This window comes from Bombus vosnesenskii, unplaced genomic scaffold (genome assembly GCF_011952255.1).
Source record: "Bombus vosnesenskii isolate JDL3184/JDL3185 unplaced genomic scaffold, Bvos_JDL3184-5_v1.1 scf7180000013417, whole genome shotgun sequence".
Lineage (NCBI taxonomy): Eukaryota > Metazoa > Arthropoda > Insecta > Hymenoptera > Apidae > Bombus > Bombus vosnesenskii.
In genome coordinates, this window is record NW_022883036.1 from 225,126 (window position 1) to 241,773 (window position 16,648).

General features: G+C 45.4%; 1 protein-coding gene across 2 annotated transcripts in view; it reads left to right on the forward strand.

Moving 5' to 3' along the window:
- The window catches only part of LOC117237960 (transcription factor Sp9-like), a 71,609-nt gene that overhangs the window by 42,447 nt on the left and 12,514 nt on the right, over nt 1–16,648 (forward strand). Inside the window, exon 1 of one of the 2 annotated variants that reach the window (XM_033502420.1) lies at nt 4,640–5,189. The exons of the other annotated variant lie outside the window; for it this stretch is intronic. Coding sequence (XP_033358311.1) covers nt 5,103–5,189 — 87 coding nt within the window. The 5' untranslated portion in view covers nt 4,640–5,102. Of the gene's footprint in view, nt 1–4,639; nt 5,190–16,648 lie in introns of those variants that run through there. 2 annotated transcript variants of the gene reach the window in all.

The window sequence follows — 16,648 nt, forward strand, 5'->3', positions numbered from 1 at the left end:
TTCCAGCGCGAGTTCTGTTATTCTTCCGAGCGTTCGTGAAAGCGGCGCGAGTTCCTTGTTTGCGGATTACGCGCCGACAGAAAACCGAGTACCGCATGAGTTACGGAGGATCGGCTTCTCTCCTCCATGTGGAACACCCCATAAATCTGGCCAAGAGCGTCTCTCTATTCCGGACCACGATACACACGGAACCGCGAGTTGTACGCCAGCCTCGGCCCGGCCAACGAGTCCGTAAATCAGTCCTAGACAAGTTTCTCTTCGCCTTGTTTCACGGCAAAACTAGCTGCTCGACCTTAAAAGCCTCAAAGAGACGCTGCCGAGCGCCTCTTCTTCCAGCCGTTCGTTCGCACAGACGAATCGTCGACAACGGTCAAAACAAGCCACGCAAGTATTTATTTGTTCGTGGCCGGTGTATCGTTAGAATTCTTTTCGACGATTAAACCATGACACGTCTGGGCCGTTTCGCGCTGAGAATAAATTTTATAGATTTCTCGTTCAACTTTGGATGTCTCAGGAAGTGAAGATTCTCGACGACGTCGTACGTGTAAAGGGACCCTCGGACGATCTGCACGTATCGTCGATGTAACGCTAAGTCGAAACTGACCGTATCGTGGAACGTCGATATTTTTTGACAAAGTTGAAATATTGCCAGTATCATTGATCGCGTTAGGTTTGATGCAGACAGCCAAGTGTCTCGCGTTCTAGCGATCCGCTTAAATACAAATTATCATTCTGCTTAAATCAAGCGTACAAGTGCACGCAAACGTGCGCGACGTAAGCATCGATAATAAAGTCTTTGTCTCCGATGTTTGGCATAAGCAGGATCGTGGAAATGCGTGGCACAGAGAGTTAACAATCGCGTGCAGCAAACGAAACATTGTAAGGCTATATGGTCGAAAGAATGTTTGCACGTTATCAACGCTCTTCCATTACATACTTCACGCGAGTGTTTGATTTATGAAACGAGCATTGGAACAGGTTGACACCGTGTGCCCGTGCTAAAATACTGCTTTTTAACTGCACTCGTTGCCCGACGCGCGGACTATCATTACACCCTACGAGTTAAATATTTTCAGAGTCACATTGAAAACAGTCCGCAATTATTACGCTCTTTTCTCATTATCACGAACGCGATAAATTACGAGCGTGTTGTATACGCGATGGTTTCATGCCGACGGTTTAAATCGCCTTTTTTACCAACATAATCGGCTGCTTCTTCTCGTCAAAATCCGATAGCGATAGACTAAACAGGATACGGGGATCGTAGTGGTTATTAAGCACAAAGCACCTTTTCGTGGGCCAAGCAGCCTGCTACGTAGCTGCTACAACGATAGCTACACGACTCTGGCTCTAGTCTGCTTTGGTGAATCTTCATTTTCGACGGTCCCAGCCGCTATATGCGAAGCTGGTTCCTTGGTAATTATTAGTCCATCAGCATCTCCCGATGGCCACATGGCCGTATAAGAGGCAAAAGGCGAGCTGGTTCCAACGCGGACCATCTTAGCATCGCGAGGCCGCCCTGTCATTATCCGCCCCCGTCAGGCCCGTGGGCCCCATTTCCCTTTCAACCCTGTTCGCCTCGTCTCTGTGCCAATCAGCGATCCGTCATTTCATAGACCCGATATCGTTCGATCGTTACCGAGAAAATCAATCGTCGCTCGTTCATCGACTTTTCTCATCCGATCTTTCTTCTTCCTGCTTTCTCGTCTCTCTTTCGCCTCTATCTGTCTTTCTCGAAAAAAGATCGTCCACTTACGTTCGCGTGTACGTGATCGGACTACTCGCGATGCTCAAGCTAATAAATAAGGTGGCTGGTTTTTATACAAAAATCTAAAAACGTGGATGTTGGAAACGAAGGGAAGAGAAACATCGATCAGAGAGACAAAAAAAAAAAAAACAACTGAACACCCCTCGAGGAGAATCTCGCACCCTCATTTGCACGATCCAATGCCGTTTCCTCTTTCAAAGGACGTTAACGCCCGATTCTGCTCCGGTTCATTGTAAAACATCCCTTTTCTCGCTTCCCATAACAGTTGCCGTTATCCTGTGACCTCGAGAGGGGGTGGGGTAGATCGCACCTTTTGTTGCCCGATTGCACGCGATCTACGCATCATCGTCTCCTCGAATCGGTGGGGGATGACCTCCGATAATGCCTCGCGTTCCGCGAAATATTTGTTCGTCGATTAGAACTTGTATCGATCCTCGTAGTCCTCGCGAGCAACCAGGTAGAAAATTAAGATTCAAAAGGAACGTTTCTACGTTTTACCGCTAAACGCGAGGATTCGGAAAGAATGTGAAAGTTCAGGATTGGACGCGAAGATTCGCAATCGAAAGCAAGGGCACAAAATTGGATACGAGCATTCGGAATAAAACGCGTGAATTTAGAACCGAAGATTCGAAATTTAACGCGATTCGACGCCATTTCATAGTATTTGAATAAAAAGGCAACGCTTGGAATACAAAGCCATGTTGCTTTTTCCACCTTCTCACGATCTACGTTGCGCATGTTACTTCAGTAATTTATTAATCAAACGATCGAAAATTGTATCTACTGTCAGAAGAAGTGAATCCAAATTTCGCTGTATTGTATCTTCTTTACAAAACCGTACGAAAATACTATTTCGACTATCAACGATTAATGTAAAAGTAATCTCTCTCGCAGGATAGAAAAAGATTCGATCCCGAAAGAGTTAAACGTAAATCGTATTTATCCAAACGTCACTATTATTATTATTATTATTATTTACAATTAAAATAACAATTTTCAAGAGCACATATTCGTCGTTAGCCCATAGCCAAACTGGGAATTGTTAAGAATAGTTTTCTCTCGACGTATATACCTACCTGGGTTATTCGGAAGGTTAGGAAATCGATGATCCTTGCGAGACGTCAGCTATAAATTAACCGCGGAAGTCACGAACATGGCTTAGAAAATACCTTGCTTGTCCCAGCGATGAACGACGAGGAGCAGTTATGAATGGACCGCGATTAGACGGTCGCTTCGCCACAGTGGCGCCTCGATTCTCTTCCATTATGGAAAATTAGGACCTAATACGATCCCAACGCGTCTGTTTCTACGCTAACCATTGGCGTAGTTTCTCTACGTTAGACCGTATCAATTTGTAATCGTATGAATCTGCATTATGCAGAATGACGTGACCAAGCTAGCTACTAAAAAGATGATCGAATACGCCACTGGGACCAGGAGTCATAATAGAGCCGCGTTCCTTGTTCGCTAAAATTTTATCCAGTATACAGCGGGTTGCTTTATGCGAGCAAGTCGATAGCATTTGAAATTCAAACTCCTCGATTAAAATCACATTAGACGGTCGTAAGACGGTATTCTCGTGATCTTCTTGCGTTCCCTTTTCATGGATCTCGCCAACAACGTCATAATGCTCCGAATCTAACCGCGGCTCGCTCAAATCGTCGCAAATGTCGTTGTAGATTAAGCGATAATTTATTTCACCGGGCAAAAAGTCGATCAAGATCCGCGCACTTCTTCAGCAACGTTGCTACCGTAAGCAGAACGAGACGCGTTCACACAGACGTCCGTATTCCCTTTGTCTACGATACGACGTTCGTGGAGCGATGCCTCGTCGATACGCGCTGTCAGTCATAACTATTACGTTCATCTAATGAAGAACAAACTTTATTCTACTCCAACCTATCTGACGATCTTTCGGTAATTTTTTCTCTTCGCAATTTCTTTAATTTACGTGAACACGTAATTAGCGTGCGATCTTCAAAAACACGAATATATCTACAAGCTTATTTATTTATCGCGGCAGGTAACGTAAGTGATGGTAAATCATCGGACAAATTTCAGAAATATTCTTTAGTTTCCCCTCTCTTTCGATCAACGGGGTTGATCAATATGGTTTCCGAGCAACTCTCGAGTATTCTCATACTCGTAGCCGGTAGCGTATATTTTTGGAAACGAAGTTTACGAAACGAAAATTAGCCAAAGTCTAGTTTCGATCTGTGAAAGTTCGGAGATGAGAAAATACCAGGCCCGACGAATACAGAGGAGCGTGACAAATCGGAAAAACGTACGGTTTCCGCAAACGCGTGGATTCGATTTGTATATCAATTACGCAGCCCCGGTCGATGAACTTTGCTGGTTTCGTTGGTATCAGATAGTGGCATGTTGGTATTTAAATACCGGCGACGTGCATACCGTTACGTCAAACATCGAGGCTCGAGTTAATACGACAACTTCGGGTCACGTAAGCCTCCGCTTGGAACAGGAGACGAGCGTAAGAGAAAGAGCGAGAAAGGGAGGCAGAGGTAGGGACAAACGTGGAAAGTCCGTGGTGGATAGAGGTGAAACGCCGAGAGGGCACCACCAAAGTCGTCGTACGCGTGCCTCCTCTTCGTGGCGATGCGGTGCGCGCGCATTTCACGGTTAAATTATCGAGGGGAGGGTTACGGATTGGCGGCGGCGGCGGCGGCGGCGGTTGAAGAGAGAGAGAGAGACAAAGAGAATGCTTCGGATGGAACACGAGGAAGAGGGACGACGAGAGAGCTGGAGGCAGAGAAATGGGGAAAGAGAGAGAAGAGGAAAGAGTGGGAGGAAAATCGGTGGGGATAAATAAAGCGAAGAGGAAGCGGACACGGCACGGAGGCGGTCAGGGGCGGTAACTGGTTTTCCCTGGGTTCCGCCCAGCAAGCTCTGCCCCTTTTTTGCCCGGGGGCCGAAGTCCTGCTCGCTTCCCTACTACCATTCCCCTGTCTGGTCGGGGCAAAGCCGATCGGATAGCCGGCAGTCTGTCACGGGGCGAAGAACGGGAACCACGTTAACCGGTTTGCCCGACGCACCACGACGTTTCCGATCCACTCGCTTTTTTATCCAGCCGACGGCCGCGGACACTGCCTCCGAGGCCTGCGACTTTTCCAATCTTCCTTTCAACCAACGAATTCCAGTTTCGAATCATCGAACCGTCGGTGAACGCAAGTGAAGTGTGCATATTGGACAGAGAGAGACTCGATATCTGAGAGAAAGATAACGCCGAGGACCGCGTCGTTCGTCGAACTCGCCGAAGAACAGCAGACAGGATTCCGCGAATTGACGAGTATAGCCGTTGATACGCGTCAACGAGATGTTGACCGACATGACACCGGCTGCGGCTGGCCAACTTTACCCGCAGCTACAGTCGATCGCCAAGTCACCGGTGCACGGACATGTGGTGAGTCCTCGATCATCAATTTCATCGAGTTTCTTGCGCAGATAGTTGCTCGTTCGCCAAGCTTCCTGCCACGATCGTTGTGTTCAAATCAACGTTATTATTCCAAAATTCTCTCGCTACGATTGGTAACAAGCGGCGCAACCATCGAGACTTTCGGGCTCCCGATCGCTACTAAAAATAAGACGCCAAGATTAGAAGTTAACTAATGGTCAGATTTGTTCCGCGACGGTGGTCTTTAAAATGCAGGCCAGCCGTCAGAGGCAAGGGTAGCTGTCAACCTCTGATCTCCCTAAGGCAAGGTCAATTACTCAGCCTCCTTCCAGATAGGGATCTTAATCCGTTCAGGTAGACCACGAATCGTTGATCTCGCAAATCAGGTGCTACTGTTCGCCTTGTCACCTTCGTCAGAGCTCTTTCGGTGGACTACCCGATAAAATCAAAGGTCCTGTTGGAAGATCGACCAAGCGGAGAATTAAGCGCACTTTAGACAACGCCGTCGGCATCGCCGCGAACGCGACTCGGAATTTTATCTGTCGGGTGATCATCGTGTAATTTTCAATTTCGGCATCGATGGACCAGGCGCTTCAAGAGGCATCCAGCAAATTTTCGAGGGTTAGCTGCATCTTTTATGGCATAGGTACAGTGGACGCGGCGAAAAATACGAGCGACGTCTTGGTTGCACAGATGCTGGCCGTTTCCGCATCCGCATTGTCGCTTGTACGCAGCGAGCCTTTCCTCGATATTGTCCGGCAACTACCTGCGAGCATTATCAGCTCTGTAATCCGCCAGATTATCCGGGATAATCTGTCCTGTTTTGACAGAAGCAGCGATCTCCGTAACCGCGAGCTGTATCCGATAGAAACCGTTTCGAGCAGCTTTTGTGCCTTCTCTCTGGCACAACACGTGTTCCACTCTCTTCTCTCGGCTTTGGAACTTTTTATTTTATGACTCGGCAAGAAGGACGCCGTTGCTCCGCTGGCCTCGGCGAGATGATTTACGAGTCGATGTAAAAAAGTAATTAAATCCTCGGCATCGAAAAAGAGACTCGTACGAGCGTTAATTAAGTCAGCAGAAAAGTTTCCTGTCGGTGTGTCGTGCCGAAAATTAATCTCGGTGAAAAGTCTTGTGCGTCGCTCGTTCCAGCTCTCTTCCTGCTTCGTCTCGAACTCCGCTTCGCTTATTTCGCTCGGTATACTTGGTATACCGCGATCTGATTTCCATAGCTTGCATAGCTGACTTTCGAAACGAGAAAGCACAGGTTCTCTTGGGTATTAAAACATCGATTCGCATTGCTATAACCGAGAACGCCGAGACAAATATAAAACTGCTCGACAAATACTCACCGTCTCGTCGACGCGACGTTCAGAATGTTGCGACCAGTTTATTTTTCTCTTCGTCCCTTTGCTTTCGTTCGCGTTATTGAAGCACCCAATCCCAATGTATCGAGTATCCTTGATATAATAGTTCTTACGCAAGGTTCTCAGGGATCAAAGGGACTGGCCTTTACCTGTGCACCCAAGGAGCCAATTATTTGTCTGCTGCTCTTTGTGCACCAAGAGGATCCACTTGACAGGATGCGTGGGATGGTAACACGATACCTACTTCCCCTCGTCACTCGATCCTCGTAAACGGGGATACGTGACCAAGAATTTTCTCTTTCATACTTCTGTCGTTATCCTCTATGAACGTTTCCTTTCGTTTCTGTCACAATGATTTAAACGTTCGTGTTTAAATTGTCTGCTCTTAACAATAGTAGTATCGTTTACTAGCAAAAGTTCCTATCGAAACTTTTCATACCGCAACGCGATGGATTTTCATCGATTCTCGGCTAATTAATTAATCAGGCGACGATGGAACTTTCTCTCGTCAAGTATCTATGTTGAACTATAAGTAATGTAACTGGTGACTAAGTCGTACAAGACTTTATTTCGATACATACTACATTGATCGGCGAGCATTATCAAATATTCATCAACTAAACTCGCTGCACCCCGTCGCTATCCAATGCTACACATATTTCTTTCTAGTTGCTTGTGTACTTATTACTTATAAACCTTGTACAATCAGAGACTGGTCATTCTTATTCCTCGATTTGCAAAGGCGTATTACGCAAGTTCCTTTTTTCAAAAATAAACTGCTGCAATTATGGTATACATGGTTGTGGAACACGAGCAAAAATTCCCCAACGAAACGTCGGATTCGATCGCTAACCTTCGAGGTACTCGGGCGATCAAATTTTTATTACACGAATACGTGCGCGATTAACGTTCACGATTGACGTGAACTCGAGAAACGAATAATTTGTTTCCATAAATCGATCTGTTAAAACAAGACGACGCGAATAACGATACATTGGAAAAGGAATTTCAAAAATTAGCTCGTTTCTTTCTAGTTGCTTACGTACTTGTAACTGCTTTATAATAAAAAGCTGACCGCTTTTATCCCACTCCGATTTGCGAAGACGCGTTACATGGTTGTTTTCTTTTTAGAAAATAAAGTAGTACAATTAGAATACACGGAGGTTCCGCTCGAAAATCCTCGGCATGTCGCTCCACTTCACTTCCACGCTGGTAATCCGATAATCCGATTGGCAGGGTAAAAGTGTCCTTTTAAACGACGTCCCGTTGACATTTTCAAGGATGACAATGGACTGCGAACGGCCACGGTATACACCGTTCGTCGCAAAAATACGTCGTTCGTCGCGCTGGAGGGGATGAAAGCACGGCATGGCCTTTTTATGACCTAAGAGGATTTACCTGGAGCACCGGACGCGACGACGATGTCACCCTAATTTGTCTTTTCTGAGAACGAATTTTCCGTCGACCGGAAACTTCCATTCTTCGAGCGACCACAACGCTTGTCTTTGCTCGATATGGTTTTGCCCGATGACGAGCAGAAATGCTTGGTTTATATCACTGGAAGAAATAAAGATGACAGAAGGAGTCTCCCCTCGATGGAAAAAAAGGCTTCGTCGTTCATTGCTCGACGACAAAATCCCTTCGAAATGGCGTCACGCCTACCAAGCAATAGGCTTTGCCCGGGTTTAATGAATTATTTTTGTGGAGTACGTCGCGAGTTCCCGACGTGTAAACACCCTTTCGAAAACTCGTTCGTGTTGGTTGGAAACGCAGGGTCCGAAAGTGGCAGATGTTCGGGGTGACAACATGGCCGCCTGCTCGATGTGCACGTCTTGGAAAACCGTTTTTGCGTATGATCGATCAATTTCGTGGCCCTTGGGATGTCCTTTGTCGAGCCAAACATTCTTTTTCTTTCTTCCTTTCTTTCTTTTTTTTTTTTTTCTTTTTTTTTTCCAAAGTTACGCGCTTGCGAACGGTTCTCGATAGTCATTGTGCGCGTTGCTCATGCAGTTTTCATCAGGTTTAACGACGTTGCCGAGCTGTTTAAAGCGAGTTCAACGAATTAGAGCGAATGCTTTTTCCACGGAAAAAGATTGCTGCAACTGGCCGAGCGGTTCTCAAAGGTACGAAGCGTAAGATATTCATTACGGTGCGCTCTCGGTTTTCATTAAACGGTCAAAGATGCAATTTCGTAGCCTCGGTTAGGGGGTGTGCTCACGGTAAAATGCACGTACGCAAGTTGGCTGGCATCGTTATCGTGGAAGGTTCGATAATTGAAAACCCTAGCCTCCCCTCGGCTTCGTTCGCGTACACGGTGTTCCTATTGCTCGCGCGAGCAGTACCTCGAATTATCGGTCATTATTCTCCGTACAGTACCGTCGTCGATGGAATTATTCATCAAATAGAAACGTAGAATTCCGCTTCGTATTTGAACTTTTCCACGAGTGAATGGGGCGATGGGGGGGAGGGGGAGAGCGGAACAATTAAGAATGCAGGGAAACGGTCGGTTTCTTGCGAACGAGGACATTCTAAACACGAAAAGACGATTCGTGCGATCGGCTCGTGTGTGTCGTATGGCGTGACGATAGAGCGCCGTGGTTCGAGGCTGCAATTTGGTAGAGAGATGCAGCCGGTGCGTGTGGGTTTACCGGCGCCCGCTTGTGAAGCCGCTCGTATGTGTGCGTTTTCCATCGACCATCATCGTATCGCTGGAAGGTTCGATAATTGAAAAGGCAAGACTTCTCTTCTCCGGGGTTGGTATCGTCGTTGTAAACAATATTCCTCGTAGAGCGCGCACGAGCCTTGAGATGGTACGTCGAATTACCGGCCATTATCGTGACGTATCATCGCAGCCAGCGTCATTCACCGGGACCATCATGGGAAAGATGAACAATACTCGATCTGGTCAACACCTCGAGGCCTTAACGTGCGCCACTCGACTAAAGTGGAAGACGATTATTAACGACTCGATTCTATTAACCCGACTACTTTCCTCCGCTAAACACAATGCAACATTTTTTCCACTGTGAAATTGCACGCTCCAATCGGTTCCTGCGCTTACCATCATTACGTTAGATATATCCTCTTACGCGGGGGGTTCCTACGAATTTTCTCTTAGCCTTTCTTTCTTTTCTTTTCTTTTTTTTTTTTTTTTTTCTTTTCTTACGTCTTTCAATCGCCAATCATTATCGTACGCGCGTCAGAGCGCCGCAAACTGGCGCCCTTCTATTTCGCGTGGCAAACACCTCGAGGCTCTCGATCCGATCTCTCACCACGGATGGATCCACTAGGAAAAGAAGCGTGGCAACAGCAGGGAACCCCCGCAGGGGTGCCAAACCCCCGCGGAGTCGGAACCAAAATACCAAACGTTGGCTCGGCTGTCCACCGTGCTCGATGATTTATCGACTGCATATTATACGTGCCATGAAGCGCGAATTTTTTACACCAGCGCAATAGTATAGCCGTTTATCGAGTTCACGGTCAGAGCTCCAGAAATGATTTCTCGCTCGTTAACTATCCTTTTAGAGAACGCTTATCGCGTAATTTATTAGATAGATAATATCGTGGCAACGAAAGAAAGCCCTGTCATCCTTGATGTAACGCTAAATAACGATAATCCTACGATATAATGGTGGCTGTACGATATCTGACAACAAACTGGTACCCTGATAAAAATGTTGGAGAGTTAGCTTTTTATAAAAGACGCGTTGACTCGTTTTGCCGCGAGTAATTATCTCGAGTTCCAGTTCTATCCGCGCTCAACGCGGAGACAGGGAGGCCGCTTCTGGAAAGGCAGATTACCTCTCACGACCAGTATAGAGCAACGACCTTTTCCAAGGCCCGTAAAAAACTTCCGGTATACCCTGCACGAGAAACACAGCGGCGATTTTCCCTTTAGCAGATGCATATGACCGAGCTCGGAGTTCGTTCGCGCCTCGGAAGATCGCGTGTTGTTCGCGGCCGAAAGAGGAACCGGCGAGTTTTGAGCGATGCCTGGGATAATTGCCGCAGTTTACGCAGGAATGCCACCGAATCGATACCGAGTCGTCTCTCAGACTGCCAAAAAGAAATTGTAAAATTATGTATATTCCAATTGGACGTACGACGTAGACACGGATTTTGGCGAGGTCCGTACAGTACGTTCGAAAAGCTTCTGGTCTGATGATTTATTATTTCACGTTCCACGTAGACATCTCTCGATACTTTTCCGATGCTTGCCGAAAACTTCTTTTGGGATAGCAAAACTTCTTTTTTATCGACGTTAGAAATTGGAACGCTTCGTTTTCAGCGAGAAGAAATATTTCTCTTTTCTTAAAGTCGCAAGTTCTCGGAATGAATTCCATCCGCAATTACTTTCAACCTGGAAAAGACGCAAGATTTGCAAGGTAACTGATTCACGAGATACGAATTGAAACGCTATTGGTTATGATCGTTATATCGCTTTAATTCCAATTAATATCACATAACGTATCTCGGTGCGTAATAGTACAATTTACCTCCTCTCTAAACAGCATCGATCCACGAACGTTCTGAATACACCGTGTACATTATCGACCGGCATAGATATATACCGGAATAAAAATATCATAGATATTTCGTACATTCGTCTAGACGTCTGCAACGAGATAGTTCAGCTGTATCCAGCAGCATCCAGTTGTGCACGTCGTAAACAAGAAACGTCGTAAACGACAAATTATTGCAACATCGATTTGCTCGACTTTCATGGTACCTATTGCCTGGTGGTACATTGGAGCAAGTAGATTTCCAAACGTGTATCCACGATCAGACGTTAAGGACAAAACGCAGTAGTCGAACGAGCGAGGAAACCGGAATAGCGAACAGTCTCAACGAGATCGGCTCAATTTTCTTCATTTCGCTCTCCCCGCGTCCTTGCAAACGGGATAATTTGCATTTCGGTGCCTACGTTCGTATCGCTATCGCGTTCCTTCCCTACGGGAACGAATTATCCTCTTTCGACGCGTTGCATAACGAAACCCGCGTTTGTCCCGTTAGACGTACAGATTGGACGCTTCGTTAAACCGAACACGGAAACCCGCTGAATTTATGGGTAACCTTCCGAAAATAGCTCGGCCATTAAACACGGTGTCATTGATATTTCCTCTCCGAACGTAGTTACTTCGTTCACCCTTTTTCCCGCATTTGATGGGGCTGCTGCAAATAACAGGGCAGCTAGATTTTTCAATAATTTAAACAAGCCGACAAAGAATCGATTTAAAATTAATCAGCATTAAATCATTCTTTTCAAGCGTAAGTTCGTAATTCATAGTGAACCGAACGTCTCAGACGCAAAATTGATCGATTCCGCTTTCGTGAATATCAATTTTATTGCCACAGATATACGATTAACGTCCAATTCCCAAGAAATAAACGATATACAATACCACAAATTTATCTTTTCTAAGAACGTGTAATAACGTGAGTTTCAAGGCAAGTTTTTAAAGTTACGTTCGTAGATTTATTTGTCAATTCGCGAAGTAAGATCAACATGGTATCTAAACGATTCAACTGATATTCGTAGTAGAAACTTGTGCACTTTTGAACACGAAACCCATACATTTTTCTCTTCCAATAAAAACAATCTGTTTAGCTTCCGTAAAACTTTCTTAACTTACCAGCTATCTTTAAAAGACGTGACACGCCTCCGCAATTAACCGTATCTATCATGACCACGTCTTTGCACCTAACGGATAGTTTTCGTTTTTAATTGCGTCAATTACGTACAACGCGTCATTAAAATCCCGCCGTTCATTCGTACAATTACCTTACAATCAATAAGAAAATCAACGAAACTGTGCTATACCGCGTTCCTACCTCTGTTCTTCGTTTGAAAAACGCGATTCGTCAAATCGCTCGACCCACGCATGTAGACTCGAGAAGAGACTGTTACACCGACCATGAATTTTTATGGGGGGGAAACGGTTTCCGAGTTTCATGGGAATAAAGATGGCCATAAATCTTGGCAAAGAGCAACGCCTTTCTCTTTAAGAAACTGGATCGTCGTCGTCTCTCGTCGGTCGCGCGATTCGTACCTGCGACGAAGGTCAGCTCTAACGATCTCGAAACCGAACGATCCGTTCTCCGGTAATCTTCTGGTACTCGCGAGTACTTATACGTTCTGCTGCCTCGACCTGATGGTGTTTTCGTACGGACGATAATTTATTTACGAGTGACGGGGGTGAATATAGAGCAACCACAGCAGACTCCCACGGCTCGCTTGGCCACTAAATCGCGAAACAATAAATCTGAGAGCGGAGTCACCCTCTTTATGGGCCTCTTATACGGGGATGATGTCCTCAGGGGGTTGCCTAATATGTCACAGTCTGTTGCAGTACTCTCTGCTATCGTCGTGAACGAGGGTGGATTCGCGCAGGACCACGATTCCTGAGGGTTACGCCCGCGTGGGGTTAGATACGCTTCTAATGGACTGATTCAATAGCGACGATCTGATAAACTGATCCCGCGGTACACGCGTCTTCGACGATCGAATTAAACGGATCGCCGTTTTTCAATTCATTCATAATCAACACCCTCTGCGGTTTAGAATCAGCTGGGTGAAGCTTGGATAATTTTCAATTCAGGCAGAAATAGTTCGATGAAAGTTGAGATTCAACGACGAACAAACAATAGGATTTCTAATCAAATTGGCAAGATCTTCGTCGATCGAATTAAATTAACGACGTTGTATTAACCTGATAATTCATTTTCCACTCTTTTTCCATTACATCATCGAATTCTAGTTTTCGATATTGTAACTACGAAAAAGAATTCTTGAGAATTCCTTCCATTTGAATACTTCAATTTTAGGAAATTTAAAGGAACCGAAGTACCTATAGCGTTATAGTAAACTATTGTTTGGTATCTAACGGGTTAAAGAGGGTTAAACTCGTAAAGTTCGAGTAATTTTCAACGGGGCGAATAGTTAGGTTTAACGACGGGCAAATAACAGAACTGTTCACAGAATCGTCAAGGTTGTTTCGCAAATTTTCCATGGCACGAGTACGTGGCAAATTAAAGCAGCGATCGTATCGCCGCGAGATTACGTGATCCTCGGAGTTTTGTCACGCGTTTATGCCTCTTTCATCCCGTGTAACTCCTTTTTAATAAGCCATCGTCCAGCAGAGTCTAAACAAGAGCAGTCTGCGTGCTTCCGTGGAACTCAACGGACTGTTTAAGTTAGAAACGATCGGGCTTCGTGTAACACGTTTGCCGTAGAACAACCGCTATCGGCCGGGAAATCGCGATCATTACAAACGAAACATGACAGCTGAAAAGTTATTATAATCTTTGGCGGTCGGGTTAACACTGGTCGATTTGCATAATCTCGGTACGTGGTGTGGCCGAGCCGAGGAAAAGCTTCTCCTCGGTATAGAGGCATGCACGCGCTTGCGTACGTCGTGAATTTACGATATGAAAGCACGATGAAGCTATAAATCGCGCGGGCTCTCGTAGAAGACACGCGAACCAATTTACCCGAGATCCGGCTGAACGCATCGTTTCGTCGATAATCGCACGCCCAACCGATATTCTCGCGACACCAAACCCGTGTATCAATTTTCAACGCATGCGAAATCTTTGCCAATTATCGCAAAGACGCCATTTCCTTTAACGCAAACGTTGATTAATGCGCGCCTCCCAGAACCAGATATCGCGGCCATTTATCAATCATTTCTATTATGCGGCATTCAAAGCATTCGGGAAAAACGAATACGAGCTTCTTACAAGCTAAACCGATCAACCGCGTTCTTTATGAACTCGTCAATTTCATTATCCAAGCACACATATAATGATATTTTGAAAAACAAATTTCTAGAAATTTATTTAACTCGAGGTTATACTTTTACGGATGGAAAACATGAACCGCAAACGACGTTCTTCCTTGTCTTGATGTCTGACGTTCTTTTCTTGTTATTTACACGCTGTATATCGAACATATCTGAGCAAACGATCTCGGACATCCTTTATTCAGAACAGCAACGAACTCTCAGCTGCAGGCAATAGAGAAAACGAAGACTCGATGTAGGTACACGGAAAAGATAGGAAAATTGGCTGGGTAAATTACGCGAACGTTTATCAAGCATGTCCACGCGGAGCAGGAAAATTAAACAGTCTCCGTGGTCCTCTTTAGCGGTTTCCAGCAACGCTCCGTCCACGTAATGTCTATAATCGTTACGCGTGTAATTCATAGCCGGAGAAAGCGCGCGTTTCGCGTCTCTTCGTACGGCGTGGTCGCTAGCCTAACTGTTCTTGATTTATCCTTACGAAGCAAATAATCGGATAGTGACTAACTCGTGTAAGTTTTCCATGGATTTCGAGCCGGAAGCATTCTATCGTAAGGTAAATACGATTAATACAAGCGATATAGCGAGGTTTCGTTATGAAATTATTAACAACATAGTCATTTACACGTAGCATCAAGTGAACAAGAAGAAGACGAACAAGCACATGCAATATTTCAGCGAAAAGACTCGAAATACAAACGAATGTGCGAGCAACCAGATTAAAAGAACTTTCGAGAAGAAACAATCTGATATTTTAGTAACAGCGATACCAATTTGCCAAGCTTAACGTTTCGCTTTATGAACTTACCGTATCTCTATGATCGAGCATACTTTCCGCGAAACAGCGCTACCAAGCACGGAGAGAATTCTATCCAGGAAGATCGCACGAGGGTTATTTACCTTGTCGAATTATTTGTAAGGCCGATCCGGCAACCGTTTACTTTTTGCGCAAAGCGTATTACAACCGCGTGGACGATGCGGCGGCGCCGAGATTGGATCCTCTCGAGCGGTTCGCTTTAGCAGCACCTGCGTCCGACGAGATGAACGGGTTCACGGTCTGCCAAAGGTGATTTAGTGGCAGTTTGTTGGCGTAGCGCCGTCAGTAACACTTCGGACAAGCCAGCAGTGTACGTGTATTACACGGGCCGCGCGTACACACGGATGTACTCTCGAGAGGATTCTGCTAAATTGCCTCGACCAGCCGCTTAACTCGCGCCACGTCGCTCTCTCAGGCTTCTTTCCAACCGTCAGACCGAAGGACGATTTTACGTCGCGGTTCTGTCGCGTGTCGACCCGCTCCACGCGAAAAGATGGACGCTGTCGACGCGAACGATGGTTATCGAGGACCCTCGACGAACGCGTATCGATTAACTCTTTCGATGGCTGTTTATTCCACACACAGCATTTTGAATACGCATGTAAGATGTTTGGCGCGTGAAGATCGTGGAAGATAAACGTGGATGGTTTTAATAGATATGCTAATGGTTTTTAACCATCGGGTAGCGATCAATTACTGTTAGTGACGTTCGAACTGGGAAAAGTATATTTTCTCGAATATAAATCATCGTTATTGATGGGTAAAGTCTGCGGTGTAAAGTTGACAGTTTACATTGATAAAGTGCTTTTATAAAGCGACGTTTATCTTTTTATCATAGATCGCGAGAGCAGAGTTATAGCTAACCAACGTTGTCGAACTCGTGTCCTTTGAAATTTCCAATAATTTGCTCGATCGGAACGTCTAAATACAAAAAGTTACGATTGATCGAAATTGATAGGTGTTGAGAATTGTGGATCTTAATCGCCGAAATAAATATATAGGAACACTTAGATTACACTTGCAATTGATATCATAATAGTTTCAGATTTATTTAATATGTGATGTACAAAATCTTCGTCGATATACATTTGCGCGCCTCTGAGCACTCTGTCTCATCTTCTTATACCACACTACTAACGGAACAGTTGCATTCATCTGTTTTACGAGACACACACTCTACCCGAACACTCGTACTCGTATATGTGTGTCACTACTACGCGGCTGATCTAGTGTAGCACACAAAATTACACGTATCTCAATAATAGGAAATCAGTTTTTCCGAATATCTCCTTAAACGCGCGACGTGGTTCCGAGAAGCTTCGATAGAAACCATAATCCATCTAATACGAGCAATTTTCCTTTGATTCGACGTATCTGTCTCGTTAAAGCGTTTCCGAAAATTCGGACGTTTCTCGTGACGAGGGGACGAAATTGGCAAAGCCACCGTGAGGACAGGTGCGCGACCATCGATTCGTGTAATCGACA